At 41.3% G+C, this 24,139-nt stretch overlaps 1 protein-coding gene across 1 annotated transcript in view; it reads right to left on the bottom strand.

The window, feature by feature from the left end:
- COL9A1 (collagen type IX alpha 1 chain) overlaps positions 1–24,139 on the bottom strand; it is an 86,899-nt gene that overhangs the window by 47,412 nt on the left and 15,348 nt on the right. Inside the window, 11 exon segments of the mRNA XM_068983543.1 lie at positions 1,593–1,649; positions 2,380–2,412; positions 3,048–3,101; positions 4,334–4,387; positions 4,756–4,779; positions 7,280–7,315; positions 7,583–7,636; positions 13,436–13,498; positions 13,631–13,666; positions 13,939–14,018; positions 15,986–16,085. Of these exon segments, the coding sequence (XP_068839644.1) occupies positions 1,593–1,649; positions 2,380–2,412; positions 3,048–3,101; positions 4,334–4,387; positions 4,756–4,779; positions 7,280–7,315; positions 7,583–7,636; positions 13,436–13,498; positions 13,631–13,666; positions 13,939–14,018; positions 15,986–16,085 (591 nt within the window).

Here is a 24,139-nt window from a genome sequence, read left to right as displayed (position 1 = left end):
ACACCAGGCCTCCCTGTGCATCACCAATACCCAGAGCTTACTCAGACTCATGTCCATTGAGTCAGTGATGCCATCCAACCATCTCATCCTCTGTCATCCCCTTCTCCTCCTGCCTTCAATCTTTCCCAGCATCAGGGTCTTTTCAAATGAGTCAGTTCTTCACATCAGGTAGCCAAAGTATTGGAGTTTCAGCTTCAGCATCAGTCCTTCCAATGAATATTCAGGACTGATTTCCCTTAGGATGAACAGGTTGGATCTCCTTGCAATCCAAGGGGCTCTCAAGAGTCTTCTCCAACACCACAATTCAAAAGCATCAATTCTTCGGCACTCAGCTTTCTTCCTTGCCTGGAAAATCCCATGGATGGAGGAGCCTGGTGGGCTGCAATCCATGGGGTCGCTAAGAGTTGGACACGACTGAGTGACTTCACTTTCACTTTTCACTTTCACGCATTGGAGAAGGAAATGGCAACCCACTCCAGTGTTCTTGCCTAGAGAATCCCAGGGACAGGGGAGCCTGGTGGGCTACCGTCTATGAGGTCACACACAGTCAGACACAACTGAAGCGACTTAGCAGCAGCAGCACCAGCTTTCTTTACGGTCCAACTCTCACATTCATACGTGACTACTGGAAAAACCATAGTCTTAATTAGACGGACCTTTGTTGCAAAGTAATGTCTCTGCTTTTTAAGTGCAAATAGACAGCTATAAACAGCAGTCAGCAAAGGCTACAGAGCACAAGAAGAAACTCCCATCTTTCATTGTCAGGACACCTGTCCTAACACTTTGGATCAGTAACATGAAATAAATGTGAAATAAACATTCCAAACATTGTCTATCAGAGTTTTGTCCTGAAAACCTTTCTTGTTCCAAGGTTCAAGTTTCCATGAAAAATAAGACACCCATCCAGGCTCCCGTCTTCTGCATTGTGGGCGCACACCCAAGCTAACCTCAGAGAAAACTGCAATGGGAAACCTACTGCCTCGGAGTCTTTTGGATCTTGGCACAACTCCCCTGATCCGGAATTTTTCAAAATCATTTCAGACTCATAGACTAGAGAGAGAAAGCCGATTAACCCCAGCATTTGGTATTTATTTCTTTATTCCAATGGGCAATTTTGAAGCAATTATGATGGCAGAGTGAGAGAAAAACACATTTGGAAAGTGTCTTTTTTTTTTTTTTTCTCTATTTTGGACAGTTTTTCCAATTTCTTTTTGACTAAAACAGTTTGAAATACATTATATGTACGGTCCCTGGCCCCCGTCTCTCACTATTGGAGTAAACTTCTGAACCTTCATCTGATGTTCTAGAGTCTCTCAATCCAGTGCGTTTCATTGATATCTCTTCCCTGAGAAACAGAAGCACTGAATAGCCAAGTATCTGTGTCTTGTTAGGAATAGCTGTCAGCATACCAGCGGGAACCTCCAGGACTGAAAAAGGACCACAGACAAAGCCACCGAATAAGCGATGGACTTGCCTAACCCATCAGAGTGGGGTCTGTGCACGAGCAAGGCCAATGCTTCAGGGAAAGCCTCTGTTTTTCGTATGGATCGTACTCTTGAAGATAGAATACAGCACGGACATTATTGTCTTACCCTCATGCCTGGCAGGCCTGGGTATCCCGAACGACCCGGTGGGCAGGAATTGGGACACTGCCAGAGAAACAGAAAGAGAGTAACCGAGAGCCTCTGCTTCGTGATAAAATGATACATCTTTTAGGGTTTCCAGCGGCAGAACCCCAGTGGAAGTCTATTCATTAAATAACTCTGGCTACTCTTTCCTTTTTTATTTACTTGTAAACTCAGAAATATTCCTAGCTTACAAAACATACAGAGAACATAACAAACCCTTTCCCCACGTATCCACCATCCAGATTTAATGAATACTACTATTTTGCCATATTATTTCAGATTCAATTTGTTCAAGAAATAAAACATTTGCAGACCAACCTCTCCCCCTCCAATCCAACAGCTCTGTCCTAAAGGTCACATCCCCCCCCCCGCCCCAACAAGTGGACCAAAACTGCATTTAGTGCAGTTTTCCTACACCGTTTGAATATCAGTCTATAAGTAAAACAAGTCTCAGAGAGTATTATTGGACTTGGATCTTCTAAAATTGGAGTGCTCTGGTGAAAAGCAGGTCTCCTCCATAAAGTAAAAAAGATTATGGAAAAAGAAAGATAATTCTATAATGAAAAAGTTAGTGTGAGTATGTTTAAGTGACCAGTCCATCAGTCCAACAAATTGCTCTGCCATCTGAGTAAAATCAAACATGAAAATACAACATATTCTATCAAGATCATCTTAAAGAAAACTCATCTTCTAAAGAGAATTCCTGGTCTTTGACTTAATATTGTATTTTATTCAAAGGAAAATGTCTTACCAATGGATCTCCATCATGAAAGCCAATTGTTCCCTAAAGTAAAGAAAATGTTAAAGTTAAGAATATAGTGAAATATTTAATTCATCCTACTAATAATAAAATGCTTAATGGACAAATACAGTAAATGTAGTTTTTGAATAAGCTATAAGGAATAAATTGCCGAAGATATGCTAATATTCTAGACACTTCACTCACGGGTCTATTCTGTTTGGAAAAATCTAAATTTTAGTACATTATTTCTTTCACATGATTGAAGAGAAGTAAAATGACAGGATAGAAAATATTCTGAATCATAAGTTAAAAGTATGGATTATCTCCCAATTAACCTCATTTTTTAAATTGCTCATTGTGTAAATCCTTCATAAAAACTAGTTCATTTGAAAGTGTTCCTTTTATATGCCCAAGTTTTGAGCATTTGAGAAGTCAAAAGCCTCAAAGCACTTCAAATATAATGCGTAAATCATTCCCTTGAAAATCACCTTTCAAATTATTGTGATTTCTCAACTATACTGGCCTTAAAAGACCAAGCTCTGAATGAGTGAAAATATCACAGCCATTTTGAAATTTTAGGACAATGATTCAGTTTAAAAGTCCTTTCATTTTTGGTTCTCAGGGTTCTATAATCCCAACTTTCAGACACAGAGAAATTCAAACTGCAAATAACTTACACTGGGTCCCGGGGGGCCAGGGGGTCCCGGTGGTCCTCTTTTCCCAGGGTCGCCCTAAGTTATTTGAAAATTGTGACACAGAGGTTATACACACGTCAAAACACAGTGCACAAAACAGGTGAGGTATGAGAAACTGTTTTCCTACAAACCCTGCAGAACTCAGCCTGCATAGACCTGCCACCAAAATCAATGGGTGACCCGCAATCCAATTAGTTCCACAAAGCTAGAAGAATAAAGGAGTTCCAGCCTCATCAAAGTAAGAGAAGGTGGAGGGAGACCTGGGGAAAAGAGCCAGTTCTTCTCTATACACTGATCACTTTACTCTGGAAACCCTACGCATTTTTCTAGTTGATTTTCAGGGGAACCAGAACAGTCACTGCTGCCAGTGCCGCCCAGCTAAGGGCAGCTCACGCCTGCCTGACACTGTAAACAGGAAGGCAACCTCTGCAGGGCCAGTCAGCCCTGGACTCTTCACTCGGAAGCTGTCCCTCAGTCTGTCACCGCACACACTTGCAAATGCGACAAGAAGAGCAAAGATGGCTAAATAAGCCATTCAGATGAAAGTGGATTCCAGTTAGACTTAATCACCAGCGCTTCCTCCCCGCACACTTTTCCCTCTAATATTCCATCATAAACCAAAAGCATCTTACAATCCACTTTATAATCATTTTATATGCATTCTTGCATTCAGTAAATAAATTTGCCAAACAGCAGCACCTATTGAGAAGCTAGATAGGTATATATATGTGGCTCCCCCTTTCAATGGATTTACTATTATTGATTCTTCAGATAACATCACTACTTCAAGTTTTTGGAATATTTATTGAATATTAACATCAATTTCTCCCATGCAGTTCAGCTCTCTGTTGACTAAAATTCTGTTGGTTCAATTATGATTTTACGATGCTAACATAAAGGCACGTGGGAATGGTTTTAGACTATACACTCATTTCATACAGAGAAACTCATACAAAAGACACTGGACCCCAATCCCAAGCTGAGTCTGTAAAATGAAGGTGACACTTCTTGGCTTAATCACTAATTCTAGAAGTTGGGAAGAAAAAGTTCAGCTGAGAACTTTGGGGGGAAAAAGTAAAATCTCTCTACAAAAATGAGATAGCATTATTACCCTGGTCCTCATCAGCATTATAAACTGGAATTAAACTGATCTGCCATGTCTTGGATTTGCAGGGGGAAACACACATAGGGCAGCCATCCCCAGTAACCTCTCCTATTAAGTCAGCAAACATCTACCAACGTGCTGTGTTTGTGTCTCTGGTACTCACAATCGGTCCAACACGGCCAAGCTCTCCAGGGAGTCCTGCTCCCCCAGGAGGACCCTGAAGTCAACAAATTAGAGGGACATGGTGATTTATGACATTTTCATAATTTATGACAAGTGATATCAAATACAATAAACAATTCACTCAGAATGATGTATCTGTGCTAGCTTTGGCTTCCAATGAGACAACTCATCTGACCGAAGAGTAATTACTTAAAATGGAAATTTCTTAAATTAACAGAAATTTCTTAAATTAATAAAATATTTTTAGTAGAATAGGGGTGCTGTCATAGTAGCCACCTAAGATCCCTAAGGGAGGGCACTGTCAACACCACTGGTAGAGTGCTGACTGGAGACTAAGGTTGGGATCTGAAAAACAGGCTGTTCTTACAGACTACGCAAAACAAACCAAGAGACGACACTTACAGGAGGTCCAGGGATACCACGGCCCTAAAAGGTTAAAATAAAAGTTGTTACAATACAGGACCCATACTTCATGTAAATACAGTAGTTACAGAAGTAAATACCAAAGTTACTTCTGTAAATACAGAACTAACTCAGTTCAAAAATAAACTACCAAGTCTATCACTAAATAAACATAAGATGCTCATTGGAAAAGAAAGGACTCGGTAAAGAAAGCAAACTCGGCTTCACTTCTAAATGAAGAAGCTTGCTTCAGCTCCTCAAATGTTCTTTTGATGTCTAAGCTAGCCGGTAGTATTTTTTTCAAACTTTTTTTTTTTTTTTTTTTAAAGAAAAGCAAAGTAAAGAAAACCCACTCCAGTATTCTTGCCTGAAGAACCCATGGACAGAGGAGCCTAGCAGACTTTAATAGTCCATAGCATCGCACAGAGTCAGACACGACTGAAGTGACTTAGCACAGCAGGTAAAGAGGTCATCCATGCTTGCTGTCAGGAGAATTTACCATTCCTCACAAAGAGGCGCATCACAACTGGACTTTTTCACATTCTTTCCCACTACAGTTTATTACAAACTAGTGAACATGTGCTATAGCGTAGGGCCTTGCTGTTTATCTGTTTTATGTGCGGTAGTTTCTATTTGTTAATCTCAAATTCCTAATTTATCCCTCCCTTCCTTTCCTCTTTTGTAACCACAGGCTTGTTTTCTATGCCTGTGAGTCTATTTCTGTTTTGTAAAGAAGTTCACTTGTAGTATATTTTAGCTTCCACATATAAATGATATCATTTGTCATGTTTTATAAGAAACTGACATTAAAAGTAAGACAATATTGCTTTAAAATTTATAATATGATATTTGGAAATTGCCCAAACATTTAGCACAGAGAGGAAGGGGAGAACCAAAGTATTTAGGAACACACCCCTTGACAGGTAAGGCTATGTGTTCAGACACCAAATCCAGTAGAAATGGAAAACTAAATGGTGTCACTCCTGAAATGACCTCCAGTGGGATCCTCATTTATGCTGAATTTTATTTTAAAACCAATCATTCTGTCTCCCACTCCCTTACATTTACTATCTCTTGAGCAACATCAAACTGCATGTAACCAGGGATTGAAACGGTGCCTTATGCAGCCTCCAAGCCTCAATTCCAAGCACAGGGCCGAGCACACAACGAGGGCTAACTCTGTGCTGGTTGAATTTAATAAAACTGAGCACCGCTGCCTTCAGGGTGCAGTCTCCCAGCCTTGGGCCTCCTCGTCACTCCCTCTCCTCTGTGCGCGTGAATCCCTCTTACGCACAGCTGTCTCTGACACCATATTCCTGACAGCTTGTACTTCCAGACTTCGTATTTTCTAGATAGACATATCTAAGATAGATATTTTCTAAAATATCCATCCATCTATGAAGCATCCAGGGGAATCACATCCTCTGATAATGATGCTATTATTTCTAATTATTTAGGCAGCCACAACAAGCATGAATTTCACATGAGTAATATGTTTCAATGGTAAATGGGGAGTTTTCAAGGCAAAAATTACTTCTATTTGAACATTATAATATGTGGATCAATATGGAAAATAAATGTTATGCTTGAAGATACCAAAGTAATCAATAAGTTATTTCATTATCAAGAGACCTAGAGATTTGATGAATTTTTTAAAAGGCATCTCTATAAGATGTTGAGCTCTGAGTTAAAAATGTGGGAAGAAAGCCAGCAAACTATTCACCTCTGAAAACAGGCCTATAATGGAAAAGATGAAACGTGGCAAGGGAAACAGTGCAAATAGAAAACAAAGAGGAAAAACACAGGTTAATAGCAAGAAGAAAAAAGGGATGAAGAACAAATAGAAAAAAAAAATAGCAGCCTGAGAATCCAGTTCTCCTCTGACTAGAAATAACACAAGTCTGGTGGATTGTGCAACGTGGAAAAAGATTCGCCAGGGAAGCAGGTGGGTGATAACATGGCTGGTATTTCATTAGACATAAAACCAGTTGTGAAGAAACCGGTGTGATGCCGAGGTCTAAACACCGAATACTTAGATTTGCTGCTGTTACGTGAGAAACAGTTTCCATCAATGGGAACAAAGTGAAAAGTAAAGTCGCTCAGTTGTGTCCGACTCTTTGCGACCCCATGGACACCAGGCTCCTCTGTCCATGGGATTTTCTAGGCAAGAATACTGGAGTGGGTTGCCTTTTCCTTCTCCAGGGAACTTCCCGACCCAGGGATTGAACCCAGGTCTCCCGCATTACAGACAGACGCTTTACTGTCTCAGCCACCAGGGAAAGTCAATGGGAACAAAGAGGGGGTTATTTCCATTGGTAAATGCCACCTGCAAACAGATGTATGTATTTTGCACCATACATTCAAATTGCTCTGAAATTTTCTCCTCATAGTCAGAATGCTTATCATAGCAGAAAAGCCATAATCTCTTTAGTGATGTATATTATGTAGAAAACTAAATCGAAAAATTTCACAGTGGCAGAATTTTACCTAAAGACAGACTATAAATCACTTCACATTTACTTACTGGAAATCCACGAGGTCCTGGCACACCAGGTTCTCCCTAAAAATAAAAATAGCTCCATTGTACTTAGCTTTTTTAGCATGAGTAAGTAAGTATGCAAACTGCATAAATATTAAAATCATTAAAACACTCCATCTTAGTGTTTGAATGCAATTTAGTTCAACTGTTATAAAACATGATTTTGGTTGAACAAGTGTATTTCAGCCACTTCACAACTAATCTGCTAATTGATTTGGAAATACTACAATAAAATTATGCTTCAGCATTTAATTGATACCAGCAATTAATACCAGGTGGCTAACTTACTTTTTGTCCTCTTGGTCCAACAGAGCCGGGGGATCCATCAGGACCTGTTAATCCCTAACAAAGCAAGATGATATTAGAACTAATACAACATCCTTAGGCAAGCCACTAAGTGGATAATTCCATTTTATTTATTAATTACATGCAGGATAGTTTACCTATGTATGGTGCAAGTCTTTATAAAGAAAAACCTTTCTATATTCCTACTCAAAGGTAATGTTTGACATGACATCTGACTGTTACAGTTACATTCTGTTAATAAATTGTACCCTGTTCATAACTTCCCACTAAATGCACTGTTTACCACAGGATTCAATAATTTAGTATTTTTGTCTCTGCTTTGAAAAAATGGGAAGTAATAATTACAATGTTCTAATAGGTAAGTCTAATGGGACAACTCCAATACTTTGGCTACCCGATGCGAAGATGCAAAGAGCTGACTCATTTGAAAAGACCCTGGTGCTGGGAAAGATTGAAGGCAGGAAGAGAAGGGGACGACAGAGGATGAGATGGTTGGATGGCATCACCAACACAATGGACATGAGTTTGAGTAAACTCTGGGAGTTGGTGATGGACAGGGAAGCCTGACATGCTAAAGTCCATGGGGTCCCAAAGAGTTGGACACGACTGAGTGACTGAAATGAACTGAACTGAACTGAATGGGACAACAGGACTTGGCTTTGCCACTTAGCCATGTTATGTATCTCTTGATTTCATTTATTAAGCAAAATATTTTATATATGCATGTCTCTGTAGCTCTCAAATAACATCTTGAGAGTTAAAATGTTCTTTCAATAGTGATTAAAACTAATCAATCTCATTGTTGCCTTTTAGCCAACTAAAGCCCCTCAGTTACCTCCTAGCAATGACAACTGCTTATGGAAAACATTAACTTTTAAAGTTGAATCATTTGAGAGCATGTTTCTAGGTTATCTCCCTTAATGAAATAGCTATAATTAAATATACATTTTCACGTGTGCCACTCAGTATGTAGACTCTAAGTCCATTACTGTAAAACACATTTATAACATCACATGTAATGCTAAAGTAGTTATTCAAGCATCACTTCCAACCATTGTTGCTTTCCCCACCAGTACTTATTTTATTATCATCCTAATATAAAATAATATAATTTAAATATAAAATAATATGACATAGATATCAAACCATGATAATACTACATGTCCATCTGAATTTCCACATTGGATGAAGACACATTTTTATCTTTTTAGTTTTTCCTTTACTTTAGATGCTGTCATTTATAATACAATATTGAAATTATACCCTACAAAATACAATTATATATACCTATATATGTAGATAAATACATACTTTATGCACATACACATATACACATGCATATATAAATAACTTGTAAAATCTATTGGCAAGATTTTGAAAAAAGTTAAAATGATATTAATCAAGGAGTTCCTTGAAAATATGAAAGTCTGAATTAATAATGAATCACCAAAGTGCATATTTAATCTGTCAGTCTGCATAAATATCAATAAAATGCATTCATGTAACTTATATAGAAAACTATTTCACCAGCCACCATTTTTACATTTCTCTGCATCAATTAATTTCCTTCATAACTCCAAAGACTGAATCAAAGGAAGGAGAAAAGAGTGAGTTGACAATATTAATTATTGGAAATTTACCAAAGAAGAAAGCTACTAAACACACGTGGAAGGATTTTTGACAGACTTTGCTTTTCAGTCTCTCTAGTATAATTACAATGCTCTAACTTGGGAACAGGCTTTAATATCTTAGTTGCTGAGCACCTGTGGTAATGGAACACTGGCTTTTGTATGTGAGCAAATAAACCATACCCCAGGAGCTCTCTGTAAACACATATGGCACAAGGGTTTTATAAACCTCAGGGCAGGTCTGACTAAAGGGACTTCCAATGCCCAGTTCACGCATATACCCTCCAAGACCCGTCCTGGTCAGTTCCCACACACACTGCCAACTAACCACCTTTAATCAGGGGCTAAAACCACTGGCAAATTTGGAGGGCAGTAGCTACTACATATGGCAGAACTTCAGCTGCATAATAAGGAAGCACAGTGGCTGGATAACCTGGAGGCTGCTTCCAGATACTTCTTGTCTCAACTGTCTTCTGTAAGACATGGTAAACCACATCTAATCACGAGGAGGCTGTGAGTTAATGAAAATGTATTCTGGCCTCCGATACAGTGAACTCTGTTGTGACACAGCCATACATTAAAGCATAGGCTCTGTGAGGACAGGACTCCATGTCCATTACAATCTGAGCACACTGCCCAAGCATCTAACACACGCAGAAGATTACAAAAGGCTACTGAACAGAAGATTTGGGCTAGCCTACTGGGTGGAGGGATTTCACACCTGTCGCTCCACATCATCTTTATTTTTAGTTCAAATGCCAGCTCTGCCACTTAGTATTAGGCCACTGCGGGCAAGTTACTCAACTGCATGGAGCCTCAGTTTCCTAATCCGTAAAACAGGTATAATGTTAATATCTACCTCACATGGCAACTTTGAAGGTTCACTGGGATATTGTACACAGAGTGTTTACAACAGTGCCTGGAACAGCAGATGCTAAGTAAATGTTAGCTTTTATTATTATTATCATTATTTTGTAGTCAGATTATCCTAGAAGCTAATGAAGTAACATCTCCTGCTCTCTGGGAGCTTAAAATCTCATTCAGAAGAGATTCTGCAAAAAAAAAAAAAAACAAGCAAAAAATCTGGGTATTAACCACAGGCACTGTGCTTCACAGCCCCCTCACATTTCTCTGATGCCTAACTATTTCCCCTTACAGTGCCTTTCAGAATAATCTCTTTATTACTCATTATCCTAATCATATAACATCACAGATAATAGTTGTTTACATTCAGAGGATGTTCTAATCTCTCTCCTATAAAACATAGCATAACGTAACTATAATTCATGTACTTAATTCTAATTCCTCTTTTCTGTATCTTAGATGCTATAAGAATGAAAAAAATACTCTTTTAGAGCTCTTAGAGCTCACTAAGCATGCCACAGCATAAGTGCCTATAAGAGTATAAGTTATTAATGATAACAGCACAGTTGCCCTTTGAGTACAGAGCTTGCAACCAAGCTTGGATTTCTTTAATGTTATGTGTCTGTAAGGGAAAAGAATCAAGTTAAACTAAAGAAAAGAAGAGTTTTTTTATATATGTATATAAGTCTCTCACAAGTTCCATTTACAAACATGCATAAAAATCCAATTTGCAATCATTATTATCTGTCAAAGAAATGACAGAGGAATATATTGCCAGTGGCAGAAAGAATTGCTTTCATATGAATGTTTATGAAGATAAGGTTCTATATGGGATAAAATTAAAGCCCACTGTATTCTGAAATTTCCCACTGCTGCTTGGCAAAGGAAGCAGCCCTCACTATTAATTTCCTTCCAGCATTCCACCACTCAGTTCAGGAGACCCAAGCCATAATCCTACAAGACTAGCTGCCATGACTCATTTACCTTTTCTGTCAAAAATCCACTTAATTCAGGATAATAACCTTTAAGCCGTATTCTTTTCAGATTCTTCCAAACAAACCATCTGATTGACCATTTGTTAACATTACCAAAAAAATACAGCATGTTTGTGACTGCACTTTAAAAAAAGTTCTACACAAATGCAAATCAGTATACCTAATTTTTTGCTTAGCTCTAAATGTCTAAAATACTACCACATGCATGAACTTCTTACTTTTTTCTCTCCTTCCTCTCTCTTTTTCTTTTTCTGTTGCTTTTCTCTGCCATTCCAGAAAATTGATTCAATGCCCTCATCAGTTTCTCCCTGAGGCTCTTACAGAGTCAAAGTTCTATGATGTAAGAAGCCTTACTATTTTACACCTTTTAACCTTGGAAATCTTATTTGGAAATGGAAATCTATGCTATGATACTGCAGTTATAGACAAAAAAAAAGTACTTGCAATTATTAGTTACATTGTACTTCTAAAGATTTTGAAGAATTTTCTTTTTTATCCTATTTCTGTTTAAGTGTGGAAATTACTTTATAAAGTAAAACCAGGCATTGCCTTTATGAATTTATGGTACTAGAGGAAGAATAATTTGTTGAGCCTACTACAAAAGCACCATGAAACCCAGACACAGACAAGTCTAGTCCTTTGTCCGAAATTATGCAACTCAGTTGTAAGACAAGACTTCAGGTCGTTCATTTATGTTTCAACCATGACAAAAATTGATAATAATATAGTCATTTAATCATCCATTTTCTTTTCACATAAAACAAGGTCCAAGGTTGAAAGGAACGCAGAAATAAATCTAACCTACTGGTTTATTTGCATTGATCAGATTTTTTTATTTGGATGTGACAGTTCCAAGTAATTCACTGTGATTCAAAGAGATGTTTGATAGCAAACAAGTTTTATAATTTCTGTTCATATTATACAAATATTAGGCTGATATTCAGTTTGCGTTGTCCAAACGTTAGTCCCTAGTGACCTCATGCCCTGCCACTTTGCCTACATAGGAAGTTCAAACTAGGGTCTTTTAGGTATAAAACAAAGTCAGTCTCCTAAAGCAATGAATTGTTGTTGCTGTTGCTGTTTAGTCCCTAGCATAGACAAATATCCCCATTATACTAATCTTGATAAAGAAAGCACATCTTAATAACCACTAACATCTAGCTATTTTTCTTTTTCTCAAAATGAAGACTCTGTCTTAAATTCTAGCCAAAAGTTCTCAGAATCTATAATCATAGGTTTTCAAGGGCTTTGATTTAAAAAAGTCTTTAGTTTGGGGAAATCATATAAGCTGGTAACTTGAAGGATAATTTGAGGAACCCAGCACTGTCTGTTTTCTGAGAGCAGAGGTCCGGATATCACTTTACTTTATCCCAGCCAGAAAGTCAAGGAGTGGCCCTCAGTAAACTCTCAACAGTCCAATGCAGGGAGAGAAGAGATGAGAGCCCTGAAGTCCTTTTCCCTGAAGAAATGTTGACTAGTGTTGGATTTACCACACAGCTCAGCATCTGAGCTTGCCTCCCATGGGGAGAGGCAGGTGTGTGACTGGGTATGTTGGGGAGAGGCAGCTGGTTCCCAGGCTTCAAGCAACCCTAGTCAGCTTGTTTCTGTCAGTGACTGCGAACCAAGGAAACACCGGAGGAAAGACAGAGAGCTAGGTTTGTTTTTTTTGTTTGTTTTACTTACATTTTAGAAACCGTCAAGTCCAAGTCTTCTGAGCTGGATTTCTCTTGATTTTTTTTTTTATTTTAATTGGAGGCTAATTACAATACTGTAGCGTTTTTGCCATCCAGTGACATGAATCACCCGTGGGTGCGCATGTGGTGTAGGACCAGCCCCGCCCCACACTCCCTCCCGGGCAGGCTCTCCCCCAGCCTCTTTCTCTGGTCTCCTCCTAGGGGTTAGGGGAACTCTGTCCCTCCCCTGCCTGCAGGCCCTTTCCCTAAACTCACTTAGGGGGTGCCGGGGAAAGGACAAGAGCGAAGCCCCAGCACCCCCCCAATGGGGTGAGTGCTGAGCGGCCGCTGACAGGCAGAAACGGGTATCCACCGCTGCTCGCACAGCAGAGAGGAGCACAGGCCAGTGCCGCGCTCCTCGGGGCCCCTCCACGCTCCGCAGACCCTCGCGCAGAAACCGCGTCTCAGCGCCGAGCCCGGCGGCACCGCCACGATCAGAGCCAGTCTGCCTTAGCTTGGACCACAACCGCCTGCACGCTGCACTCCTCTCTCTCGCACACACAGACAGGCGCGCGTGCGCACACACAGACACACAGACACACACACAGACACACACACACACACACACACACACACACTGGGCCTGGCTTCATGCCCCCAGCACCCACTACTCACGTCGGCACCCGGTGTGCCAGGCTTGCCTGGAGCTCCTGGTTTCCCCGGCTCTCCAGGGGGACCCTGGGCAGGGAGGGGGCGAGGAGGAGGGAGAAAAGGAAGAGAAAATGGCGCAAAGTTGAGCCTCATCGGATGCTGTGTGGTCTGCAGACCACATTGGAAGGAAGTGGAGAGCCAAGGCACTGATGTACTTACAGGGGGGCCCGGGGGACCCTTCGGACCGCGATCACCCTGGAAGGCAGGAAGGAAAGCAGGGCAGTGGGTGAGTGGAGGGTGCTGGGGCCCCTCCGGGACAAGGACAAGACAGATGGTGCGGGGCTGTGATCAACCGCCCGGGCCACGGGACGCAGGACTGCCTCCCTCCGCAGTCCCCAGGCGTCTGGGCCCCACTCCCAGCCCTCACACACGTCCCATCCCACCTCTGGGTAGAGGGCTTCCGGGCTCTCTCGAAAACCCCACCCGGGCCGCTGGGAGAGGGGCAGGGGCTGGAGGTGGACACTTACGTCGATGCCGTCGATGCCCGGGACTCCAGGGGGACCTGGCGGCCCCGGAGGACCCTGCTCACCTGGGGGGCCCCTCTGACAAAAGAGCACACGCGGGTTAGGGGAGCACAGGAAACAAGGACGAAAAGGTGGGCCCGAGCCCGCCGCCTCCCCGCAAAGTAAGTGCCCGTGGAGGCCGGGTTCAAGCCCAGCATAACACGCTGAGACCAGACTTCCAAGGAAATGCGGTTGCTTCCCGTCCTCGAGGTTCTGAACGAGGCTGACAGTGAGGTGAGAGCAGAATCTGGGCCCCCAGAGTGGGATCCTCCCGTCTACGGAGCTTTCAGTCCAACGGGGCTTGTGGGGAAGAGGGGGCCTGTTACTCATGGGGTTGGATCATGAAGATGGTGGTCACTGAATTCCTGAATTTAATCAGGAAATGCAGGTCACCTTTTGGATAAAGTGAGGCAGCTCAGAACCGAGGCGAGCCACACCAGATCAACTCCAGGATGGTTTTGTAGATCTGTCTGCGTTCAGAAGAAAACTAGGGGGCCCTCTTAGGGAGAGACAGGCGAGGCCGAGAAACTCAGCGAGGGCCCGACCTCTTCAGATCCTCCTCTTGAAGGAGGTCTGTGCACCTCATTTCAGAAAGACGCCAAATTTCAGGCCGACCCCCGAGCGTGACCCCTTTTATCGGTTGCAAATAGCTCCGCTTTGATGGTGCTCGATGGAAGGCTGGCCTCTGAAAGTTTGGACGCGTTTTAGGAAATGTGGGAATTTTAGGTTTTTTCTCTTCTGAATGGAAGGGGAAAAAAAAAAGGCTTCTTTCATCAAGGAAACCTTGGTTTTTCTAAACTCCCGGTGACCAGACAGGTTACAATGGGGTCTTTGTAAGTGAAACCTCAAACGGCGCCGCCCCCTACCCCGCCCGCCTCTGCCCGGCGCGGCCGAAATTCCGAGGTGAGCCCTGGCAGCCGAGTCCACGCAGGCGGGATGCGAGGTTGCCTGGGATTGCGCCTCCCCCGGGCTGGGCCGCCCAGGACCAGGGGCGGGGAGGGGACGGAGTGCGGAGGGAAGCACGGCTGAAAATTAAAGCCCCGGCCTCCAGCCTCCTCGGGCTTCCGCGGCCCGAGCCTGCAGTGTGGGGCCCGGGCGGTAAGGGGGCGCCGGTTCTCGGACCCTCGGGGTGTCCCCTCGGGCCCCCGCCTCCCACCTTGCTCGCTGCAGGTGCGTGGCCCGAGGATGCACGGAGCCGCGCAGCCCGCGGGATGCTCCGCATCTCCGCGCGCTTCCCCAGACGACTGCACCCCCGCCTCGCCCTGAGAGCACTTGGAACACGCCAGCGCTTCTCGCCCCCGGCTTACCTGGTCGATGGTCTGGAGGAAAGAAAAGAGGGGGGAGACAGTGAGAAGGCGGCCCCCTAAACCCGCGCACAACTTACTTGAGCCGCGCATAAGCAGAGCCCCGACAGCAGCAGTCGCAGCCCGAGGGCCCTGCGGCCCGACGCCGCCCAGGCCATGCCCGCAGTGCGCGCAGTGGCACTAGTCCCCGCCAAGAGCGCCCCCGGGAGCCGGGGATGCGAGGGGGCGCCGGCCCAGGAGGCGTGAGTTCCTCCTGTTTATGAACGGCCCCCGAGAGGGTCCCGGGGATTGGAGGAGAGCTGGCGGGCCAGAGGACGGATAGAATGACAACAGGCCCCCTTAACCCTTTCCCCGCCTCCGCCCCACCCGCCCCTGGGGACCTCTCGCGGTCCCCAGAGTCTTCTCAGGTGGCCTGTGTGCCACCGAGGGCTTGAGTAGTAACCGGCATTTTCCTGGAGAGAGGCTGAGGGGTGAGGGGTCCGGGGGCTGGGGAGGATCGTAAGCCACCCAAGCTGGATCCATACCCCTTCCGTCGCCCCCCTCCCCCGCGCAAGTGGTTTCTACCCGCCAGACTGTGGATGGGACCCGCGCTTCTTCAATATCTGGTCTGTGCAGCAAAAGCCTGGACTCTTTTAGACAAACAGTGAGGACGGGGAGAGTTTGCGGCGGTGTAGAGAGGTAAGCTGGCTGCAAGTGGCCTTTGCAGATAGTCTAGGGACTCACCGTGATCCTGGCTGGCAGCTCATGACAAGTTTCTCTCCGGGGTCGCAGGGGGTCACAATGGATCAGCATCCATTGAAGTTCAAACTGGAGAAAGACAGCAGCCTGTCAGTTAGGTCTCTTTGGAGAACAGAAGTGGGTCATTTAAAAGGGAGATGCGATGGTAAATGTGGTCCAACTGTTGAGTCAGGTCATCAATTCATCTCAGAGGACTAGGACTCTCGTTTCTTGAATACAGTTTTTCCAGGAGGAATGGGCTGGAAATCCTTCCCACATTTCTCCTATCATTGGATGTAAATAACTTAGCTTTGCATTGCTCCAGCAGAGCCCTAGGCAGGAAACCCACCAGGGATATTTACTTCCTATTTCTGTTCCCACACAGCCTTCAAGAGGTAGATTCTATTAAAATGAGTCTCAGAGAGAAGAGGTAACTGTTGTAGGCACAAGCTAATAAATGTCAGAGTCTGGATGAGAACCGAGGCCTACTGAACTTCACAGAGGACATATTCAATAAGATTTCACTCAGGAAAAGATTAGAAACAGACAGCAAAGAGGTGGCACCAGGAATGAAATAGAAAAAGGGAAATTGGTCCTTGGGAGAATATACATGATAGATATTGGCCATGGGGTGTCTCTGCCTAAAATGCAAATAAGATCTAGAAGTGGAAGGAATGAGAGAAATCAAAGACTCAGAGAAAAAACAAGAAAATAAAAAACACTTGAACTTTGCATAATACTAACATTTTCATTTGTTGAAGAGAGATAAAATTCCTAGACAACTAAAAGTCAGGTGTGTCCTGACAGCTTCTTACATTTTAGCAGGTGCTAAGGGAGAGAGAAAAGTAGGACAGGAAAGAAATAGAAAAAAGGAAGAATGGCCAGGTCTGAATCTGAAAGCCTCAAGCGAGAAGGTATAAAAGAAAAAATTGGTGTACCCAAGGGAAGCCTGCCACTAGGTACTACTCTGGCCCCTCCTCACTGAGGAAGTTCCTCACCAGCCATTTCCAATCAAATCTGTATTTCTTGATCAGCTGATTCTCCTGGCATTATGCAGATGTCTAAGTAAGTGACCAGGTCCCAAAGCTAAACATAATACATCTAAATGTAAAGTAATATAAGGTAAAGTGATCTCTTTTCTCTCATCCAGTAGTGATTTGCCCTCCATCCCTCTTGCCAAACGGACTCAATGTACTGGATCTAGAATTATTAGATGCATTTTCCCATTGTTACAAAAGCTTCCAGAGTTGAGGTTACTAGATGAAAGATCAAGTTTGAAAAGAATGAAAGATGAATTCCTTCCCTTCTGCCCACAGAGGAAGGGAAAGTTAAACAAAAGGAGGCTTTTCATTTTATAAAGGGGTGAAAATAAGACAGGAAGCTTTGATGTTCCCACACTGATGCCCCTTCTCACAGGATTCTAATTGCCCTGGAGTTCTCCTCTTCCTGTTTTTCTTGTTTCCCTCAACCCTCCCCTGCCTTTTCTCCAGAAAAGATGGACAACTAGGAAAATGAATTAATTGGGATGAAAAGAAAGCTAAAAGACATATTTGGAGATGGAAAGGTATCTACGAATTGTATGAAAATGATGACAGATCAGCATACATAGTTGTGTATTCTTGATGTGAATTATTTTCAATAGCATATTGACATCCTACAAAGGAACTGCTTTCCAAACCACACAGTGTCTTGCAGCTAAGGAAATCACTTTAATCAAACACTTTATTTTTAATCAGATTAGTCTTGTTTCCTTGGGAGGGATTTTATTTTGGTTCTGTTCTAAACTGCAGTGGAAGTTTTAAAAGGAAGATAAAAGAAGGAATGGACCAGCCTTTCCCTTAATGATTGCTAAACACGAGGCACCACCTCCAACAGCTCTTGGAGGCCAGTCATATATGGGTAAAGGGGCTCAGAGAGGTTAAATCATTTGCCGCAGGTCACATAGCTAGTAAATGTCAGAACTAGAATTCCAAATGTGCCTGACTTGAAAATAAGGTCAGCCTCCTGGGAGAATACATCCTATCTCCAGAATGAAGTATGATTTTTCAAGCAGGTAACCCTAGCACTTGGTGATTGAACATTTGTATTAAAGATGAATAGAAAAGACAGATCTAGAAATAAAAACTACATAAATTTGTTTCCAACATGTACTAGAAAACTTCAGAACTACACTAAGAAATTTCCGTAAGACAAAAAAGAAATCCCTATTTGCATGCTTCTTATAGAAATATATCCAGAAACAAAATTTCTGCTGTTGCTCCTTAAATTAGCAGCTGCTTCTAAATGCAGTTACATATTCATGTGTATGACAAAATATGACATATAGGAAACGTGATTTTTCTTCCTTAATGACCAGATAAGTATTTTACCAAAATAAGAAAAGGTGTCTCCCCATTCCTAACTCTCAAAATAGAAGAGACCACTCACACAATGTTATTCACTAAGTCCTTCAGAAATTGATACCAAACTGGCATTCATTGTATGCATGTGATATTTTGATTCTCAAAAATAATTCATACCTTAAACACCTTGAGAAAGTTTAATTATATGACTAACCAGGAAACCTATATCCTTTGTATAGATAGTTCATTTAAGTTACTTATTGCAAATGCAAAATAGTTTATTAAGCTATTTTCTCAGAAGTGTAGTCCTCTCTGGATAAATGGGTACAGCTGTGTAAGTATGCCCAGGGCAGTTGTGATGCAGGATAAAAGGGAATGAGATGGAATTCATCTGTGAATACAGGCGGGTTGGGACAGAGTGCCACCCAGGTCAGAGGTTTCTGAACACATCTCTGCTTCCACATAACCACCACCTACGCACTATACAATAACTGTTTGGGGGCATGCAATATTAATTCCAATTTCCATGTTAATTATTTTGAAGGCAGTTGGCAGAGTTTCCTGGTAAAAGTCACTTTCATTATATATCTAAAATGTTGATTTCCACACATCTCATTTTCAAACCTGCAATCATTCTTCTCTTTGAATACCCATGGATGAAATAAGTGTGAAAAATATTTTAATTTAGTCCCAGTAGAAGCCAAGCACTAAGGAAATATTCTAGAGAAACCACAGATATTTTCCTTTCCACAATGGAATTACAGTATGTGACAGTTGAGAAAAAATTCTAGAAGAGAAAAGTAAAATGCTTTTTATTTTAATTTAATTTAATTTAATTTTAATCTGTTAAGCGGAACATAAAGTGCCCTAGGCCAACCTATCTTTCTCAACATAAAATACTTCTGCATTGTTTCAAGAAAAACAGTTGTGTGAGTGTAAGCTATCTTACATCTGCCCAAATTCATCACTACCCAATTCTTTTCCATACAAGGTGTAATTCAATCCCCTAAGCTAGAATAGGGTCCAGAGGACAACACATTAAAACATGGAATTTTGGCCCCAACTCTTAATTCTTATTAGGGCTAAAGATTTTTACTTATTTTGCTAGGCTATCAATAAATATTAATAAAGTACTTAAGCCTTTCATAAAAATTAAACAAAAACTAATAGCAGACAACTGTCTTTTCCTCCTGAAAGAGAATTCTGATGACAAACTATTGGACTTAGCTCAATATTAAAGAGAATGGAACAAGGCTTAGTTTTTTTTTTGCAAACTGAATTATTGAATTTTATATACAATGCCTAAAAACTAGCTCTTCAAAGATAAATTCTTAAATGAGATATATTTCATTAACATTTTTGTCTAGACAGTACAAAAAAGGTTTAGAAAAATTACTTGAATTCACAGATTTCACGCTTCTTTTTAGTTTATGAAGAAATGTTGGCTTCTACCATCATAAGGGAACTCCTCTAGGTGAGGCTTCGTGGCAACTGAGCAGGAGGCTCTGAGTTGCCACGAAATCGAATATCCCCAGAGGTCTATGTAGGCTAGGCCATGCAGTTCCAGACATAGTGCTGGAATGTGGTTAAATGTGTTTTACATTTGCTCATTTTTAACTCAACATATCTTCATATAACTCATTCCTGTGCTTCACATTCTTCTCTATGGAAGACACAAAAACGTTTAGTCTATAGGACACTAACTAAGCTGATAAACGCTTTGACAATAAATACAATGGTAGTAGAGATGAGAAAGATATATTTCTGGCTAAAGCCATCAACAAGGGGAGGTCATATAATCTGGAATGCTTGAGTAGGGACCTAAAGGGCACGTAAGGTTTTCCTAAGCAGAGATCAGGAAGGTGAAGGAGGTGACAATAATTAGGCACAAGGAAAGTTATGCAGAGAGAAGGGACAGACTCACTGTAGCAAAGAATTTTCCCCCCTTGAATTCTAAGGAAAATAATTTGAATATTATTGAGTAGATAATTAGGGGATTGTCACCAAAGTTTTTTGCTGTAGGGATAAGATGAGGGAAGGTGGCCTTAATTTAGCAGGGCATTTGAGGGAGATGATGTGGTAATAAATGCTGGTCCTTTGAAGCCTAAGGCGATTACCGTAGCAGAGTGAAAAGAAGAGTTGCACTCTGAGTTCTGGTGAGGTGTCCTGCGTATCCTCCTCTCGTGCCACATGCCCCTTCAGCTACCATCTTGTTTCCTTCTCCCCTTCATACAGAGCTCGAAAGAGTGGTCTATGTTCATTGCTTCCAATTCCTCTCCCTTCCATTCTCTCTTTAACCCTTTCGGACTGGGCTTTCACTCCCAGTACTCCAGGGGATCTTTTCTCAAGATCAGTTCCATTGGTTTCTAAATCCAGTGGTTAACTCTAAGTCCTCATCTTATTTGTCCCATCTACAGCATTTGAGTGAGTTGACCTTTCCATTCTCCTTGGAATACTATTTTCCACCAGCTTTCCAAGTACCACAATATCCTGGCTCTCCCCTCCACCATGGGCTGCTCGTATTGGTCTCTTTGACAGAATCATCCTCAGCTCAGTAAATTCTAAATGTTGGTTGTTCGGGGCCTCAACCTTAGAGTCTCTCTATTACACTCAGCTGGAGAAGGCAATGGCACCCCACTCTAGTACTCTTGCCTGGAAAATCCATGGACAGAGGAACCTGGTAAGCTGCAGTCCACGGGGTCTCTAAGAGTCAGGGATGACTGAACAACTTCCCTTTCACTTTTCACTTTCATGCATTGGAGAAGGAAATGGCAACCCACTCCAGTGTTCTTGCCTGGAGAATCCCAGGGACGGGGGAGCCTGGTGGGTTGCCGTCTATGGGGTCGCACAGAGTCGGACACGACTGAAGTGACTTAGCAGCAGCGGCAGCATTATACTCAACTCTCATTTGGTCCATGGCTTTAAGTACATATATACTTACAGCCCCCAGAGTTCTATTCCCAGCTGGACCTATCTCTTGAACTCCAGAACATATCTAACTACCTGCTCAGGATCTTCACTAAGGCATCAATCTCCTTATCAAACTTAGATATTCTAAATCAACACCTGATATTCTCACTGATACCTGCTCTTCCCCCACGGTTTTTTATGTCTCAATAAATGGAGACTCTATGCTTCCAATTATGCAAAAAATATTGGAATCGTGCATGACTCTTTCTCTCTTACACATAAAATTTCATCTGCTTTACTCCAAAAATATTATATCAGGATCTGATCACTTTGCAACACCTCCATCACTACAGGCTTGTTCTAACCCCAGACCATCCCTGCCAGAACTATTGTAGTAGTCTCTTAACAGCTCCTCTTAATAAACAAAATTGACAAATCTCTAACCAGGCTCATGAAGAAAAGAGAGAAGATATAATTAAACAAAAAAGAAATGAAAAAGGAGACATAACAACCAATAACACAGAGATTCTAAAAGTTGTAAGAGTATTCTATGAACAGTTATTATCAATAAATTGAACCTAGAAAAAATGGACAAGTTCTAAAAACATAAAGCCTGACAAGACTAGGTCAAGAAGAAACAGATCATTGGAACAGATATATCACTAGAAGTGAAATAGACTCTATAATAATAAAATACTCCAAGCAAACAAAAATCTAAGACCAGATGGCTTCACTGGGGAACTCTACCAAACACACAAAGAAGAACTTATACCTTCTCAAACTGTTCCAAGAAATTGAAGAGGAGAGAGCACTCCCAAACTCATTCTCTGAGGCCACCATCACCCTGATACAAAATCAGACAAAGATGCTACCAAAAAAGGAAATTACAGGCCATTTTTTGATGAATATATATACAAAAACAAAATATTTTTGTATAGAATCATACACCATGATCAAGTTGGATTCATTCTAGGGTCACAAGGATGGGTCAACATACACAAATCAATCAATGCAATGAGCTACATTAACAAAACAAAGGATAAAAATAACACAATCATCTCAATAGAAGCAGAAAAAACATTTGACAAAATTAAGCATCCATTCATGAAAAAAATGTGTTTCAAATTTGGTACAGAAGGAACATATCTCATCATAATAAAAGCCATTTATGACAAGCTCACAGCCAACACAATACTCAAGAGCTAAAAGTTGAAAGCCTTCCTATTGAATCAGGTCAAGAATGACCACTCTCATGACTTCTATTCAACATATTACTGGAAGCCCTAGCCACAGCAATCAGACTAGAAAAAGAAATAAAAAGTATCTGATTAGGAAAGGAAAAAGTAAAACTGTCACTAGTTGCAGAGGACATGATACTCTGTATAGAGAACCCTAAAGTCTCTACACAAAATCTATTAGAGTTAAGAAATGAATTCAGCAAGATAACAGGATATAAGATTAATATACAGAAATCTTTTGTTTTTTACATTAACAATAAAATGTCTAAAAGAGGAAGTAAAAAAATCCTGTTTAAAATTGCATCAAAAAAAAGAAAAAACCTAAGAATAAACTTAAACCAAGAAGGTGAAAGAGCTATACTCTTAAAATTATAAAACACTGATAAGGAAATTGAAGGTGATACAAAGAAATGGAAAGCTATCCCAAGCTCTTGGATTAGAAGAATTAATATTGTTAAAATAGCCATACTACCCAAAGCAATCCACAGGTTTAATGCAATCCCTATCAAAATATCCATGACATTGTTCATGGAACTAAAACAAATAATCCTAAAATTTATACGAAACCATAAAAGACACAGAATTGCTAAGTCAATCTTCAGAAAATAGAACGAAGTTGGAGATATAACCCATCCAGACTTCAGACTATATTACAAAGCTACAGTAATAAAAAAAAGTGTTGTATTGGCACAAAGGCTCAGTGTAACAGACTAGTGAGCCTAGAAATAAACCAGTCAATAAGCAATTAATCCACAACAAAGACTGTAAGAATGCAGTGGAAAAAGCACAGTATTTTCAACAAGCAGTGCTGGGAAAGTTGGACAGCCACATGAGCATCAATGAAATTAGAATATTCCCTCATACCATATACAAAAAAACTTAAGATAGTTTAAAGACCTAAATATAATACCTGAAACCATAACACCTCTAGAAGAAAAAATAAGCAAAATATTCTTTGACAAAAATCATAGCAATATTTTCTTAGATCAGTCTCGCAAGACAAAAGAAAACAAATGGGACCTAATCAAACTTACAAGCCTTTGCACAGAAAGAAAACCACCAACATAAAATGAAAAGACAAACTAGAAATTGGGAAAGAACATTGGCAAAAACTGCAACTTACAAGAGATTAATATCCAAAGTATACAAACAGTTCATGTAACTCAATAGGGAAAAAACAAGCAATCCAATCAAAAAATGAGTTGGTCTACTTAGGTCTTCTGACATTTTTCCAAAGAAAACACACAGAAGGCCAACAGGCACAGGAAAAGATACTCAATGCCACTAATTATTAGGGATATGCAAATCAAAACTGCAATTAGATATCACTTCACACTGGTCAGAATGACCAACACCAACCAAAAAGTCTACAAGTAATATATGCTGGAGAGGGTGTGTGGAAAAGGGAATTCTCCTACCTTGTTGGTGGGAATGTAAAGTGGCTCAATCACTAAGGAAAACAGTACGGAGTTTCCTTTGAAAAAGCAAAAATAGACCTACCATATGATCCAGCAATCCTACTCCATGGTATATACCCAGAAAAAAATGTAAAGCCAATGTTCCTAGCAGCACTATTTACAATAGCCAAGATGTGGAAACAATTCAAGTGCCCATCAACAGACAATTGGCTTAAGAAGATGTGGTACACACACAC

Source organism: Capricornis sumatraensis, chromosome 11 (genome assembly GCF_032405125.1).
Source record: "Capricornis sumatraensis isolate serow.1 chromosome 11, serow.2, whole genome shotgun sequence".
Classification (NCBI taxonomy): Eukaryota; Metazoa; Chordata; class Mammalia; order Artiodactyla; family Bovidae; genus Capricornis; species Capricornis sumatraensis.
The sequence above is the reverse complement of the archived record's forward strand: the minus strand, read 5'-3'. Positions and strand labels throughout refer to the sequence as shown.